We start from the raw sequence: 17,956 nt of genomic DNA on the forward strand, positions 1-17,956 counted from the left end.
ACGTCTAGTTAGACAGTTTCATCTGCAAAATCCATCTAAGGCTGGTCCCTTAGGTAGAGGTCCGGAGGCCCCTCCTGAAGGGGGGGGTAATGTCAGTAACTTACCTGACCGCGCTCCAGCGTCGTCTGGTCCGGCTGGAGCGCAGCGCCGTCCTCCTCGGCCGAGCCGGGTGACGTCACGGAGACCCGACGGCGTCCCTAGTAACCAGGGAAGCCGCGGGTCTCGCGTTAGTGTACGTCGCCCGACCAAGCAGCTGAGTGCTGTTGAGCTCAGGCTGAGTGACGGATCTCTCTGCCACTCAGCCTGCAGCGCACCAGCTGCTATGTGTCTGGATTCAGGAGGCCGGACCAATCAGCCTTTGGTCCGGGCTCCTGATCCAGTATAAAGTGTTTTCAGTGTCAGCCTCTAATCGCTGGCTATTAGTTTGTTCTGATCCCAGCTCCCCAGTCCCTTGTATTCTGTCCTATCCTTTTCCATTTTGTCTTGCCTGGATTCTGACCTTTTGCCTGTCCTCTGACTCTCCGCTCGGTTCTGATTTTGTACTGCGTTGCTCGTTTGGTTCCTGACTCGGCTAGTTGACTCTCCGCATTTTGTTTGTCTGTCTGTCTGCGTTTTATGTTCTGCACGTATACAGTATAGGGATTGTCTTCGTGGTTGTCCGCGACCGCCTAGGGTCGACTGAGGCAAGTAGGCAGGTGACAGTGGGTGGGGTCAGATTTAGGGCCCACTGTCGAGTGTCTTGTCTTCACCTGCCGATCGTGACAGCAAGAAAGGAAGTCTCATGTATTTTCTCTTCCAACCTTCTAGTCAATAAAATTGACCCTAGACATTGGATAGCCGTTGGCTGAACAATCAATTCTTTCAATAGAAGGGGGAGACAAGCAAATATCAACCTGAGAGATCCTTGTCCCAATTATTGACCAGGTTCCATAAAAAGATATTGGAATGTATAAATTATTTACAAGAGATGGACGAACTTTGAGTACATTCAAGTTTGTCTGAACCATAATTCTCAGCTTTTGGTTACCAGTGGCTGAAGAAGTTGGATGCAGCACTAAGGAGTCCTAGAAAACATAGATAATGCTCAAACCCAAACATACTAAAAGTTTGCCCATCTCTATTATTTACCCTTCTAGGGTATTTTCACACTGCTTCTCTATGGGAGAGAGAGTGCTCCTCTGCTGCTGCCGCTCTTCGCTCATAGAAGTGACATGTTACTTCTTTGAGCGGAGAGCGGCAGCAGTGGAGGAGCACCCGCTCTCCCATAGACAGGCTATGGGGCACTGAAGCAGGCAAGATTCCGTGGAGAGTTCCTATGCAGAATTCCGTCTGATTTACTCAGTGTGAACATACCCTCATACTGGAAGTTGTAGCTGCTTTTTTAAGCCTGTGGGAGGGTTTGCTTAACTGCTTGACTGTTCAAGCCACAATGTAAAATAAAAAGGATCTTGTCATACACAGAATATCGCTGTGCTTCCTCTTTGATATAAAATATGCAAATGAATTCATATCAATCTAATGTAAGGAAACTATGACTCATAGCACACTAGACGCTATTACCTATCCTTAAAATTACAGATGGTGTAAGTGGAGGAAACAAAGACAAGGTTTTGTAGCCATTCTTCTTGTGTTATATGGAGTATCCCTTTAAATATTAGTATAGAGTTTCTAGGTAAACCTGTACTTTAGGTTTCCACTTCTTGCAGACCCGTTGGCTCTACATTTCACTCTGATGAAAATGCTTAATTCAGGTCACACAAATTTCTTTAGTTCCTCTGAGACAGACAGAGCATCGGCAGGAGTTAGTAATGATGACAGATTGCTCCATTACAGGGGGAGAGGTGTAACTACATGAGCCAGTTCTCATTATTACTGCGAAAGCCGGCACACTCAGTGTAAAAGTGCTACTCTTAATGCTGTTTAATTAATGGAGGGGGTGAAGGTGAGAAGATTGGTGCCAGCACCTTCTGTGCACAAAGAGAATGTGCTGTACAGCAGCAGACCCAGTACTGTTCCTAATTGTTTTTATTGCTTTACTTGTTAGTAGAAGCACAGAACAGTTATTAGAGGTTTTATACAGTCTCAGCAGGCAAATTGGTTTTGTGCTATAATTTGATTCCAGTTGTTTAGTGGTTTAATCACATAAAGGTAGATGCCACCTACATATTCTAAAGACAAAGAATACTTAGCCTGTACTAATACTAAGTGGCTTTGAGTGACTACTGATGCTCAAATAGTACAGGGACCCAGGATAAATAATCAACCCATGAGCACAACTATACCTGTACAGACTGGCTATAGAAACAAAGATATCACAAAGGTAGGCAAACAGAGCAACATGGCAATCCAAAGGTTGGACACTTTTGTGAAGTGTTTCAGCCATTTTTCACTCTTGTTTTTGATAGATTGGCCCTTTCTCAAGCATAGATAGATAGATAGATAGATAGATAGATAGATAGATAGATAGATAGAAAAAGATAGATGGGATTTACCTCAGAACTTAAATGATCTAATGTAGGGGTTCATTCCATCAAATGGGAAACTGCAATGTTTTGGTTCTGTCTAAAAACCTCTATGAAGGAGCGAAAAAGGTCCTGGGAGAGAACAGAAATGTCGCAGTTTCACATTTGATGGAATAAACTGTTCACATTAGATCTTTTGAGTGCTGGCGTGAATCCATTTTGTACTGAATAGTGAACATCTGACCAAAGCTCCTACATCTGCGTGCACCTGCACTTTTGGGTTGTGATTTTTTCCTAAAGGCTGATAGATAGATATGCAGCGGTCTGGGAGCAGTGTTTGGGAAGCAGGCCCAGCAGGATAACTGCATGATGAAGGTTGAACTTCCTCAGGTGGCATGGTCTGGTCAGAGTAGGGTTCACAATGGTCACAGGGGTCCCTGGGACACCCCCTGTATGTCTCCTGGCTGGTACAGGTTGTAGTCCCCTTGATGGTGAGGTGAAGTTAAGTAAACAAAGACTGGGGTTACTTGTAACAGAATTCACAGTTGTCTTTACATGAAAAACAGATGAAAACTTTCACTTCAAGATGGAGGCACAAAGTCTTTAACAAAGTTCCAATCCAATGCTTTGCCAAAGCTGGAGCAGGCTTTCTAATAATCCTTATTCTCTCTCTCTCCAACAGTGGGATGCTTTAATTTATACTCTGTAATTCCTAGCTCAGGGGGTGCAGGTCCCCAAAATATGCAACACTTTAGTTATTAGGCAGGGTTCTATGTCAGGCCGGTGGCCTAGTCCAGGACCGTTAGCTCCTTGGCTTTTATCTCCTCACAAACTTCTCATGCCCGACCCATATACAGACACACTGTAGCTCCTCAATCCACACTGTCCTGCCAACACTGCCTACTAGATAATAACTTCCTCCTAAAGAGTGGGCAGGGCTAGCTAAGCACTCCCTTCTAGAAGGTTCCTACCGTTTTAGTGATGTAACACCTTTTCTTAGCTACTATATTACCTACATACAACTAAAAGCCACAGCAAACATAAAATACTACACATTACAAAACATTATCGTCACCATTATGTTGATCCCTTAGGACACTACAGAGAGAGAGAGAGAGAGAGAGAGAGAGAGATAGATAGATAGATAGATAGATACCTTCCCAAGCACAAATTAATATCACAATGAAATTGTCCATAGTTCCATTCAAAAAGCAAAATGATACAAAACACTTATAGTGTTTGGAGGTGGCAGATGATGGCCCATGACCCTTCTTTGTGGTAACTTATAGGTACTAATTCTGTGGCTTTGAATACATTACTTACAAATTCTAATTTAATTATTTTAGCAGATGGTGGTTTAACAGGTTTAGATGATCAGGTGGGTTAAAGGAGAAGTCCAGTGAATTTTAAAATATGTTAGTTGGCAGGGGAGGGGGGGGGGGACATAATAAACTATTACTAGTTACCTCTCTCTGAGCCTTTGCAGCGCTGGGTTGCCGCTCCAGGACCCCCGCCGTACTTCGGGATTTTCTTTGGCTGTAACGTCACAACCCATGTTGATGGACTGCCTGCTCAGCCAGGGGCGGGACAACATTGCACTAACTAATTGGCTAATGGGGCAACCTATCAGCCAATTTGGGTATTTTTCTCCAAGTCTTGATGACATTGGGACTCAGGGTAAAATGCCTTAAGGCAGGGGTCCCAGAGCCTGTGACACGGTGCTTTGGGGCCACATGGAGAGGTAAGTAGTGATTATTTATTATGTCCCCCCCCCCTGCCGCCTCTGTCCCTGCCGGCTGACAAAATTTTAAAAATCAGAGGACTTCTCCTTTAATGTATTATATGTTGAAAAGAAATATTGTAGCCGCATCAGTAAGGTGCCATGGATGATATTCTCTTATTATTATAAACCTTGATTAATGAATAGCGGGAAGTTGTGATTCCTCTTTTATGTTCCTGTGTCTGTGAACACTGGGGCCCATCAGGAAGTATATAATCAAAGCTCACATCTGAGGGGTAATTAAAAGCAAAGTGACTGTGGCTGCATATGATTTATCATTTAATTCATGGAATGCTACAGGAAAGAAGAAATGTTCCCTTCTATAACATGTAATCATTTTGTTGTAATAATTACAAAGCACTAATGAACATTAATCAGATGACAAGCAATTCTAATTATGCAGCCTCAGAGAGGGAGGATTAGCGAAAGTGCTTGAAATAAGGTGTATTAAAGGAAAGTATATGTGCTCAACTGATAGATACAGTATAAATGTGAACTAACTCTATAGTTATGTGGTGCAATGTGCGAACACTGTACATCTTCTCTTCTCTATGTTTATATGTTTATGGCTGAAACTAAAATATCTGTTATGGATGAACCATCAGATCTCTATTATCAATCTTTTAAAATCACATGCATTTTTGTCTCAGACATATTAATTAGAGATGTCCGTGCTCGAGTGTGCGGGATTTTATTACTGGTGGCTGAAGAAGTTTGATGCCGCCCAAAGGCTGCCTGGAAAACATGGATATATGTTTTTTTCTTTCCATTTATTATTTTTTTAAATGATGTCCATCATTATAAGTTCAAAGTGATGTCCGTCATTTCACGTTTTTGACTAATTGGCCTTTGGGTGACAGTGGCTCAGCAATTCACAGAGTTTCCCCGGTGCCAGCATGATATTGACACATCATGCCGGGCGGGGAACGAATCCATTGCATTTCTTCCCCGTCCGTAGGGTCCACAAATTTGCGAACGTGTGAATGTCCCCTTACTAGGGCTACATTCAACGGTAAGCAAATGCCGTATGCTCAGTTACGTAAATCTTTTGACTATATATGAATTACCTTTGTACTATACGACTAGCTGCAAACAATTTTGGTAAACTGCTAAGCTGCAAAACTGTCATTGATAATTAAGAGGTTTGCAAAAAATTTTGAAAACAGCACTGGCCACAGATGCACTGCAGCCACACCTCGCCCACATTTTGCCTGCACTGCAAGAAAACAAGCCTAAGGGGGAATTCCCACCCTGGATAAGTACATTAGTGCAAAGAGTTAAGCAACTTCAGAGCTCCTGACATCATAATGAATGATGATGCCAGGAACGCCGAATTCCGTTCTGTAGCAAATTGTCCATATATACGGACCGTGCGCGGAACATGTGAGTATCCCCTTAGAGTAGGAAAATATGCTTGCCATAATTCAGCATCAGCCTGCGGCACATACTAGTTTTTAGTCATCAATGTGTTAACCGAAGATGGACAAATATAAATAAGGGTGAAATACAAACATCACAAAACAATACAAGCGGTTAAAAATGAACACAAGCTGTAAATTACCAGCAAGTAGTGTGCATTATATTTAAGCCAAGCAAAAAGAGAACAAACAGTAGGTCATTTAAGGAGTAAGTAGTGAAATCTGCCAGGACATTGCTGAGCTCTTCCATTAATGACCTCCCAGAATTGAATTTCTGTGTCTTTTCTGAGGCGGCTAAGCAGCTGAATAGCTGAATAGGACCCGTAAGATTAAGAGTATAAGTAATTACCAAACTTCCAAGTTATGCATAAGACTAGAGAGTGCATACATATGTAAGAGAGGGAGAGAGAGAAAGAGCACAAGCTGGGGCCAAGAGCAGGAAAGTGACATTACACAATTATCTCTGCAATCTGCAGCTTGCTTTCTGAAGTACAAAATGGAAAAAGCGACCCTGTCTGTATCTCCTGAAATGGAATAATCTTCAGCTTGTACAGGGGAAAAGGAAGTTAGCCGAGTGTAAATGCTCCGTGTTCAGAGATCAAGGCTGTGATCAAGGCTACACCATGGCTGAAACGCATCTAGGGTACAAGCGAGACCACACTATATTCAGTTGGCCTTAATCCATAATGTGAGGCCTTCTAAGATTTTCTTTTTAGTTTAAAATAACTTTTTTTGAACTTTATATTTTATAGTAACAATTTATAAAAAAAAAATGATTTATTAAAAAAATTCATTTGGAGTAGAAATTCAGTTATAGTAAGCATTACACCGCTTTAATTACTTAAGTCTTACTTCCCTTACTTCCATTTTTTAGAGCTAGAATAATCAGCACTCCTTCCTTTCCCCCTTTCCACTTCTCCTCTATTGCCCCCACCTCATAATAAGCTGTGTCTCTCAGGCTGTGTTCACACATGCAGTAAAGCAATGTGCCTCATTTAATTGCAGTAAATGATCTTTGCATTGCAGTCGTTAATTATACAATTGCCGTCCATCCATGCTTCATTAATGCAATGAAACTCCAACCTGTGTGAACATATCTTCAAAGACACAAACTACTGGGTACCATGACACAATAATACCCTATTAGTCCCATAGGTAAATATGTTAGTAATATCATCACTTGATGTGATCAGACTTTGACAGCCCTATTCAGCCAGAGAGAGCTTGCTATTCCTGAAGATATTTAAAGGTGTATATGGGGGTATCTAGCAGCATTATGGGTGCACTGGGGGTGGAAATTTTATGTTCACCTAAATCCTTCTGCTGTACTGCTCTTGATTATGATTAATTGCACCATGTACGTGGGAAGTGGTAAAGAGAACTTACTGTAAATCACATTACATACTGTACTTGCATACAATGCTTTCTGCTGCCACCTACAGGAGAACAACCTTCTCTCTGCTTTGCCTGTTAGGACTTTCTAGTGAAAGTGGTGTTAGTATGATTAGCTCCCTATAAATACCCAGCTATTCCAGAAATCATGGTCTTCAGGGAGTTCTAGTGTCAAAGTGAAGTCTCAGGTCCAATTAGTTGTTAGGAACTACCAGGTTCATTAAAGCGAATGTACCATCAGGTGCGTTCGCTTTAAGTATTACCCATGTATAAAATAGCAACAGCACGGGGAAGCCGGTGCCGCGGTCTATTTTTTTTAACTTTGGCCCGGTTCCCATGTACAGCGCCGTTCTATTCACTGAAACGGAATTGATTATAATGGAGCCGCATCATAGAGGGGAGGGGTTCCCTCTCACTGGAAGCAAGCTGGCCCACCTCCAGTCTTAACCCCCAGCACGGTACCTGATGGTACATTTGCTTTAAGAGCCAAGCTTGGTCAATGAATGTAGAGTCTACAGACACACTGCATAAAGCTTTGTTCAAGCCTGGAGGACAACAGTCCTTCTTGTCTCTAGTCTGAGGAGGATAACAATTTCAAGGGCCCCTTAGCCTTTATGGGCCTACGGTTGGGGAGACCACCTTTTTACTGCCTGGAGAAAAATTGCTGTGACTTCTCCATCACCTCTGGGACTGAGTCATCTCAGGAACTGATCTGCATACGTCCATATTATGAATGATTATTCGTCTGTTTAATAAAAGTTGCCTTTTTACAACTTACCTCCTCGAATCCTGGTGTCTGGGTAAGCACCACGAAGAGCGCCTTATCTGCCTTCAACCATATATTATTAACCAGGGCAGGGGCGTAGCTAGGATTCATGGGGCCCCATAGCAAAAAACTGTATGGGGCCCCCTCCCCTACACACTATACAATGCATAGAGAATGAGAGAGAGAGAGAGAGAGAGAGAGAGGAGAAATCCAAAGTCTGCTTGTTCTGTCCATCCACTGTATTTAACTATAACAGCCTATTAGGAGCCACATGGTTATATAATAGTTGCAGGAGCAGACTACCTTTTGCTTAACCCCTCATGTACTACGGTGTGTAAGTGACCCATTGTTCTCTGACATGCTGCAACACAAAAAAGGGTTAATAAGCTAAAGACAATTAGCTCTCTGCTTCACTGCTCTGATAACATATGACCTCTGTTCTCTGAGCTCCTGCAGAGGTCAGGGGTTATCAGAGCAGTGAGGCAGAGAGCTTATTGTCTTTAGCTTATTAACCCTTTTTTGTGTTGCAGCATGTCAGAGAACACTGGGTCACTTACATACTGCAGTACATAAGGGGTTAAGCAAAAGGACACAGGAGGCTCTTATGTTCCCTGTGCATCGGGGCCCCCATAGCAACTGCCTTCCCTGCCTCTATGGTAGCTATGCCACTGAACCAGGGTACTAAATTGAATCACACGGGCAGCCCCCCTCTCAATACATTGTGGTAACCCAGGGTGACACCGAGGACCAGTAAAACCATCTCCAGCCACTGTGACATCTACAAGATCTGCTGAAAATATCTTTATTGTGTGGATTTTGCTGCAAATCTGCCACAGTATATCCAAATGATTCCTAAAAGTAAAAAGCCCCTGGGACACCTTTCTGTTGGACTTCTTTTTTTTACATTTAATATCTTGTAGGAATGATCTTTACAACGAATCCCCCAGATATTCTCAGTAAGGACAAACTATTATCCTGTAAGACTAGAAACACTGATGTTATATTGGAGGGATAAAGTCTTCCCTATGAGTTTGGCCTGGTAGCCGTGATATAAACACATCATAACATTTCTTTCCAAGTAAGGAGATCTGTCTCTTCTATACACTAATCTGAAGGTTAGACAAGTAAAGAGCGCACGGTAAACATCTCCCGGAGAGACGGTAAACAAACACGTCAACCACCAGAGGATGATGTTTATGCAGACAGCCCCATGGAGCAGGATTAGAAAGAGAAAGATTCCTCAGTACCATGTGGCTTTAATCTGCGATTGCAGCTGAGCAGAACTGACACGGCCTCCGCACCGCTGACAGATCCTTTACTGTCTTCATTTGCACAGAACACAGGTGGTAATGTCATAACCCACTTCTGTGCATCTATAATTCATATCAGTGAGCTGTGGTGACACCAAGCTTTTCTGCATTTACCCTTTCATCTCTTACAGGTGGGAAACACGCATTTCTCCTGTATGTTGCAGCATTCAGCAACATAGTAGTAGTTCCTTAAAGGGAAACTCACAGCAGGTTAGAAGACTCTAATTTGCTGTTATGTTCCCATATTGTATGAGGCTCTGAGAATAAAGGTACTTTTCCTATCCTTATCAACAGCACTGCCTTAAGTAAATACTCACTTCAACCAATATGTAAATTAGGCTGTTTGGTGCACTGGAGGTGGGACTACTACCCTTAGTGCACCAAACCACCTCTGGTCTGCCCTCCTCATGAATATAGAGGAAGTGGTAGCCAAGGGAAGTGGTGAGCAAGTGGGCAAGTTGGTGCACTGAGGGTAGTCCTGTTCCTAGTGCACCAAACTGCCAGATGTTTTAAAGCAATAGCCAAGAAAATAGTTTTCTTCAAATTATATTTTTTAGGAAGATAAAAAATAAAATAAAAAGACTAAACTTTTTGTAGCCTTACCTTTATCCGTTGGGTGAAAGCTTTGGGAGGTGGTGGTTTGGCTTCCATACGATATTCCTGACATATATCATTGCGAATATGGCTTCTGAAATGTCCATGAAAGCCAGAAGGGAACTGCAAGTATATATATATAAAAAAAAAATAGTTGAATATATTATCACATTTGGGCCTAACTTTTCGTCTCTTACAGCCATAATGTAAAATTTTGAAATTTGACAAAAAATAAGAAAATGAAATGTTCTGTTACCTTTTTTTTAAAAAAAATAATTTTTACATGCACTTGTACATTACAGAATAACAATCACAAAATGTGCCTTGGTTATGTAATCTCTTCTGGCTAAATCACATTTACTAGGACTAATTTTCCATCCTCCCTTTACTCAAGAATCAAATTTGTGCATAGATTAATTGCACCCATCTAAATTCTTTATTCTTCCCCTTGGCGACGAGACAATGACGTATTTTCTAACCACATAGAGAACAAGTCTCTCGTGTCTGCTACAGAAGCAAACAGCTTGAAGCCTTTGGGGCAGCCGTTGTTCATGAATGTTTTACAAAATTATTATTAGAAACGTCATATTGCTCAATTCATTGTCCTTATTCCCAAAGGAGATTATGATTTATAATTCATACAGTAATTTTGATGGCTCAAGGTTAACTGGAGCATGATACATGAAAAATTACAATTTCATTATACAGAGGCTTTAGGCATTGTACACATTATAGTTTATGTAAAAAAAAAGCATATTAATGGCTATTGTTTTTAATTAATGTGTCTATGGGAAATATATTGTTCCAGACTGTGGTAATATTATCTGACTGTATTCAAAGTATAAAAGCACCATAGCATGTACCCATAAAGAAAAAGAACCATCCAATGGCCTACAGTTGATGAGATGATTATAATGTCAGAATTATATATGTATAATACATTGCCTGTACATTGCCAGGACTGGAGAAACTGATCCCGACAGTTTAACCCGTTTCATGCCGCAGTCATGATTTGACATTAAACAGATCTGCAGGTCTCTATTACCCCATCAGCAGTCTAGTGACATAATCACTGGGTTTTCATGAGAGCCACAGGGCCTGCCATGTATGTGCTGATATACAGCAGTGTTGGCGACACGGCTGTATACATTGCCTGTGAGCATTCATAATATACTGCACTACAGTAGTAATGCAATCTATTATAGGAGAAATCAGAGGATCACTCCGACTATCTAAAAACTAATGCCCCACCCCCCAAAAAATGCATAAAACGAAGGAAAGAGAAGGATCGAAAGTCATATGTACCTGAAAATTATACCAATAAAAACATGTTTTTCCAAGAAAGCAGCCATTCAACTTATCTTTAAAATAAACAGTGTATATTGTGTCAAACTAGTAAAACTTGGTATCGTACCAAATCAAAGAATAAAATCGTATTTATGTGTAGTGGATATTTAGGATGTTTAGTGTGTAGTAGATATTAAGGGTGCAAAAAATAGACAAAAAACATATTTTTCAACCAACCCCCCTCCCCCACCACATACACGCACACACACACATACAAAAAAAACCATAGTAAAATGTAATCATTCAGCTATAAAAAGTACAACTTGTCATGCAAAAAAATCCTCACATAGACCCAGGAATGCAAAGCACTAAAGATAAAGGCTGGTTGTGCAGTTTAGGGACCCATCAGTGTTGTTGCAGAAAGTGTCCATTATATAACTTTACAGGATCTCAGCCCATCTAGTACAGGATCGTACTACAGTTTAGCTACAGTGCGTCCAAGGTAGTCTGAGACACACCCACTACCTTACAGTTTAGCTACAGTGAGTCCAAGGTAGTCTGAGACACACCCACTACCTTACAGTTTAGCTACAGTGAGTCCAAGGTGGTCTGAGACACACTCACTACCTTACAATTTAGCTACAGTGAGTCCAAGGTAGTCTGAGACACACTCACTATCTTACAGTTTAGCTACAGTGAGTCCAAGGTAGTCTGAGACACACCCACTACCTTACAGTTTAGCTACAGTGAGTCCAAGGTAGTCTGAGACACACTCACTACCTTACAGTTTAGCTACAGTGAGTCCAAGGTAGTCTGAGACACACTCACTACCTTACAGTTTAGCTACAGTGCGTCTAAGGTAGTCTGAGACACACCCACTACCTTACAGTTTAGCTACAGTGCGTCCAAGGTAGTCTGACACACCCACTACCTTACAGTTTAGCTACAGTGAGTCCAAGGTAGTCTGAGACACACCCACTACCTTACAGTTTAGCTACAGTGAGTCCAAGGTAGTCTGAGACACACTCACTACCTTACAGTTTAGCTACAGTGAGTCCAAGGTAGTCTGAGACACACTCACTATCTTACAGTTTAGCTACAGTGCGTCTAAGGTAGTCTGAGACACACCCACTACCTTACAGTTTAGCTACAGTGCGTCCAAGGTAGTCTGACACACCCACTACCTTACAGTTTAGCTACAGTGAGTCCAAGGTAGTCTGAGACACACCCACTACCTTACAGTTTAGCTACAGTGAGTCCAAGGTAGTCTGAGACACACCCACTACCTAATCATTGGTTCAGGCGGCGCTCCCCCCCTCTGCTGCTTTTCCCCTTAAAGATTGCCTACTGTGTACACGTCCATTACAGTCTCAACAGGAAGTCAGAGGAAAAGTTATTATAAAGTACAAACTATTAATCCACAAGTGATAGAAAGAAGGTTATCAGGTAACTACCACACATAGAATAAAGAAAATGAGAATTAGTAAGGAAAAACCTTGCAGTGCTTGACCTATTAGGATGCAATCTGCTCCACCAGCGGCGCATACATCAACACTGATTATATTGATGCTATGGAAATGCAAGAAACATCTATGTGCATACTTCATTTCCAGGAGCCTTGTTCCATCCCGTCCTAATAAGATATGGCATAGGATTTCCATAATAACACACATTTTGTGCTTTGTGTGATAAATCTCTGCTGGATTTGCTGCCTATTCTCATAACCTTATGTATTGATTGATTGATTTACAAAGAAAATCATGCAAATACATACACGAAAGTAAAGAAGCAGAAACAATATATTCACACTGGGATGACTAAAATTGTCCATAGACATGCACGAGATATTAGTCACATGATTATTCAGATGGCAGCTGACAGCTCAGACTTCATACACAGGTATATCTGACTCATGCAGGTTATTTTATTCAATAGAGATGAGTGGTTGCCAGATATATCTGGGGCCACTTACCCTAGAGAAAACAATAGGGATCTGACAGATTGAAAGCCATCTGATAGGGTCCATGTTCTCTAATGTCTCTTAGTGGAAGGAATGATTCTGGGATTCCAGATATTGTCTATATAGCTTTAGCTTTGGCTGTCCAGGCATGATGGGAATTGTTTTGCTACAGCTGGAGGGCCGAAGGTTCCCCATCCCTAATATAGAACATGTTCATTTTACCTACTCACCATAACCTTTGCTGTTATAAAAGTACATAAAATATTTCATCAAACAGGTATAATAGGTTATTGGGGGGAAAAAACATAAGAAATAGACAATAATTGTAGGCTATAACCTCTAAACTACAACTCCCATCAAGCTTTAACACAAGGCAGGGTAGGTCTGGCATTAGGGCCCAGGAGATACAGACTTTGGCTCTGGTGGCAGCGACAATCACAATCTATAAACCCTTATGTAGTCATAAAGAAAGAGAAAAGAAGACAAGATGAAAATAAATGTATTTTTACCCAGGTTCCAGTAATTGCTTCAGGCATCACCCTATATCCAGAGCCCACATACAAATCTTAATTTTCAGGTGTTCTTCTTTACTCAAGGATGGCTTTCTCTATTTTGTGTTCCCACACTGTTAATATGTTACCACGGAGCTGTTGACATGGTTGCTAAGCAATGTGAACAGTGGGGAGTGATCAGCTATTGAATTCGTTTTTGCAACATAGTGGCTGCTGTAAAGAGAGGAAAACAAACCCCAGCAGAATCCAGAGAGGAGACAATATATTCCATGTTTAATTTGTAGCATGCACTGTAATTATTAGGGTATATTCACACGGGCGGGCTCGCAGCGAGATTCTCGCTGCGAGCCCGGCAGGTCCTGGCAGTTCCCATACACTACATACTTGCTGCAGTCTAAACGACCGCAGCGAGTATGTAATTATACCGCCCTTAACCCCTTCTGCTCCCGCCCGGCTCCCCCGCTGTAAGCATACTTTACCTGTCCTTGCTGCACGGGTCCGGCGTCCTGCTCTCCCGTCCGGCCAATCAGTATGTTGCCTAGCCGCAGCCACTGATTGGCCGGGCGGGAGAGCAGGACGCCGGACCCGTGCAGCAAGGACAGGTAAAGTATGCTTACAGCGAGGGAGCCGAACGGGAGCAGAAGGGGTTAAGGGCGGTATAATTACATACTCGCTAAGGTCGTTTAGACGGCAGCAAGTATGTAGTGTATGGGAACTGCCAGGACCTGCCGGGCTCGCAGCGAGAATCTCGCTGCGAGCCCGCCCGTGTGAATATACCCTTACTGTAATATGCATGGGACTGTAGAATGCACTGTGATTATTACTGTAATATGCATGGGACTGTAGAATGCACTGTAATTATTACTGTAATATGCATGGGAGTGTAGAATGCACTGTGATTATTACTGTAATATGCATGGGACTGTAGAATGCACTGTAATTATTACTGTAATATGTATGGGACTGTAGCATGCACTGTGATTATTACTGTAATATGCATGGGAGGGTAGAATGCACTGTAATTATTACTGTAATATGTATGGGACTGTAGAATGCACTGTGATTATTACTGTAATATGCATGGGACTGTAGAATGCACTGTGATTATTACTGTAATATGCATGGGACTGTAGAATGCACTGTAATTTTTACTGTAATATGCATGGGAATGTAGAATGCACTCTAATTATTACTGTAATATGCATGGAACTGTAGAATGCACTGTGATTATTACTGTAATATGCATGGGACTGTAGAATGCACTATAGAGTGTAGCATGCACTGTAATTATTACTGTAATATGCATGGGAGTGTAGCATGCACTGTTATTACTACAGAGATATGTATGGGACTGCAACATGCCCTGTATATATTACTGTAATATGCATGGGGCTGTAGAATGCACTGTAATTATTACTGTAATATGCATGGGGCTGTAGAATGCACTGTAATTATTACTGTAATATGTATGGGACTGTAGCATGCACTGTGATTATTACTGTAATATGCATGGGACTGTAGCATGCACTGTAATTATTACTGTAATATGCATGGGACTGTAGCATGCACTGTGATTATTACTGTAATATGCATGGGACTGTAGCATGCACTGTGATTATTACTGTAATATGCATGGGACTGTAGAATGCACTGTAATTACTAATGTAATATGCATGGGACTGTTGAATGCACTGTGATTATTACTGTAATGTGCATGGGACTGTAGCATGCACTGTGATTATTACTGTAATATGCATGGGACTGTAGAATGCACTGTGATTATTACTGTAATTTGCATGGGACTGTAGAATGCACTGTAATTATTACTGTATTATGCATGGGACTGTACAATGCACTGTGATTATTACTGTAATATGCATGGGAGTGTAGAATGCACTGTAATTATTACTGTAATATACATGGGAGTGTAGAATAATTATTACTGTATTATGCATGGGACTGTAGAATGCACTGTAATTATTACTGTAATATGCATGGGACTGTAGAATGCACTGTAATTATTACTGTAATATGCATGGGACTGTAGAATGAACTGTAATTATTACTGTAATATGCATGGGACTGTAGAATGCACTGTGATTATTACTGTAATATGCATGGGACTATAGAATGCACTGTGATTATTACTGTAATATGCATGGGACTGTAGAATGCACTGTAATTATTACTGTAATATCCATGGGAGTGTAGAATGCACTGTGATTATTACTGTAATATGCATGGGAGTGTAGAATGCACTGTAATTACTAATGTAATATGCATGGGACTGTTGAATGCACTGTGATTATTACTGTAATGTGCATGGGACTGTAGCATGCACTGTGATTATTACTGTAATATGCATGGGAGTGTAGAATGCACTGTAATTATTACTGTAATATGCATGGGAGTGTAGAATGCACTGTGATTATTACTGTAATATGCATGGGACTGTAGAATGCACTGTGATTATTACTGTAATATGCATGGGAGTGTAGAATGCACTGTAATTACTAATGTAATATGCATGGGACTGTTGAATGCACTGTGATTATTTCTGTAATATGCATGGGAGTGTAGAATGCACTGTAATTACTAATGTAATATGCATGGGACTGTTGAATGCACTGTGATTATTACTGTAATATGCATGGGACTGTAGAATGCACTGTGATTATTACTGTAATATGCATGGGACTGTAGAATGCACTATAGAGTGTAGCATGCACTGTAATTATTACTGTAATATGCATGGGAGTGTAGCATGCACTGTTATTACTACAGAGATATGTATGGGACTGTAACATGCCCTGTAATTATTACTGTAATATGTATGGGGCTGTAGAATGCACTGTAATTATTACTATAATTTGTATGGGACTGTAGTATGCACTGTGATTATTACTGTAATATGCATGGGACTGTAGCATGCACTGTAATTATTACTGTAATATGCATGGGACTGTAGCATGCACTGTGATTATTACTGTAATAGGCATGGGACTGTAGAATGCACTATAGAGTGTAGCATGCACTGTAATTATTACTGTAATATGCATGGGACTGTAGCATGCACTGTGATTATTACTGTAATATGCATGGGAGTGTAGAATGCACTATAGAGTGTAGCATGCACTGTAATTATTACTGTAATATGCATGGGACTGTAGCATGCACTGTAATTATTACTGTAATATGCATGGGACTGTAGCATGCACTGTGATTATTACTGTAATATGCATGGGACTGTAGAATGCACTATAGAGTGTAGCATGCACTGTAATTATTACTGTAATATGCATGGGAGTGTAGCATGCACTGTTATTACTACAGAGATATGTATGGGACTGTAACATGCACTGTAATTATTACTGTAATATGCATGGGACTGTAGCATGCACTGTGATTATTACTGTAATATGCATGGGACTGTAGAATGCACTATAGAGTGTAGCATGCACTGTAATTATTACTGTAATATGCATGGGAGTGTAGCATGCACTGTTATTACTACAGAGATATGTATGGGACTGTAACATGCACTGTAATTATTACTGTAATATGTATGGGGCTGTAGAATGCACTGTAATTATTACTATAATATGTATGGGACTGTAGCATGCACTGTGATTATTACTGTAATGTGCATGGGAGTGTAGCATGCACTGTGATTATTACTGTAATATGCATGGGACTGGAGTGTGAATTACATTATATAAATGAAAAGATTTCAGTTCATTTGTCAAACCAGAAAATGGTGTTTACTATTCAAGTAGTGTCAGACAAAAACACATAGGGGGAGATTTATCAAAGGGTGTAAAACATAGGTGTCAGGCCCTCCAGCTAAAGCTTTGGCTGTCAGGCATGATGGGTATTGTAGTTTTGTAACTGCAGGAGGGCCTGACTTTGACACCCCTGGTCTGAATTATACATTGGTGTAGACACCCCTCAGCAACCAATTACAGCTTGTTTTTTAGCTCCTGTAAAATGAAAGCTGAGCTGTGATTGGTTGCTGTGGGAAGTTTACACCAGTCTATATTTTAGACCCTTTGATAAATCTGGGCCATAGCTTAAAGAGAACCAATCATGGACGAAAGTTAAAAAATTTTTATTCCTTAATTAGATGCAAATCATAATTTAATTGACATTTGCAAATATAATTAATTATTTTTATTGTCAAGTTTTTGAATTATTCCCTTTTTACTTTCCTGTCTCGAGCCGGCTCTTTTCAAAAGAGGCGGCGCGAGACAGGAAACTCCCGTCATGCAGAGTGGCAGGAAAGGTTCCCATGATCCTTTGCCTGCCGCTCTGTTAACACACAGTGATCTCGCGCTATACAGCGCAAGATCGCTGTGTATTATCTAAAGTCCCTCTTCTCTAATCTATTTATGAAGATACAGACTGCCTCTGCAGTCTGTATCTTTATACTTTACCTAATCCTCTTCTTCGGTGCAGCAAGGCCGGCGGCGCCATCT

The 17,956-nt window shown here is 41.0% G+C and overlaps 1 protein-coding gene across 1 annotated transcript in view; it reads right to left on the reverse strand.

Annotated features, from left to right (window-relative positions):
* Positions 1-13,685, reverse strand: part of CIMIP7 (ciliary microtubule inner protein 7) — a 31,148-nt gene extending 17,463 nt beyond the window's left edge. Inside the window, exons 1-2 of the mRNA XM_069968747.1 lie at positions 13,479-13,685; positions 9,732-9,845 (exon numbers count right to left, since the gene is read on the reverse strand). Coding sequence (XP_069824848.1) covers positions 9,732-9,845; positions 13,479-13,505 — 141 coding nt within the window. The 5' untranslated portion in view covers positions 13,506-13,685. The remainder of the gene's footprint in view (positions 1-9,731; positions 9,846-13,478) is intronic.
* Positions 13,686-17,956: the final 4,271 nt, after the last annotated feature.

Source organism: Dendropsophus ebraccatus, chromosome 4, assembly GCF_027789765.1.
Source record: "Dendropsophus ebraccatus isolate aDenEbr1 chromosome 4, aDenEbr1.pat, whole genome shotgun sequence".
Classification (NCBI taxonomy): Eukaryota; Metazoa; Chordata; class Amphibia; order Anura; family Hylidae; genus Dendropsophus; species Dendropsophus ebraccatus.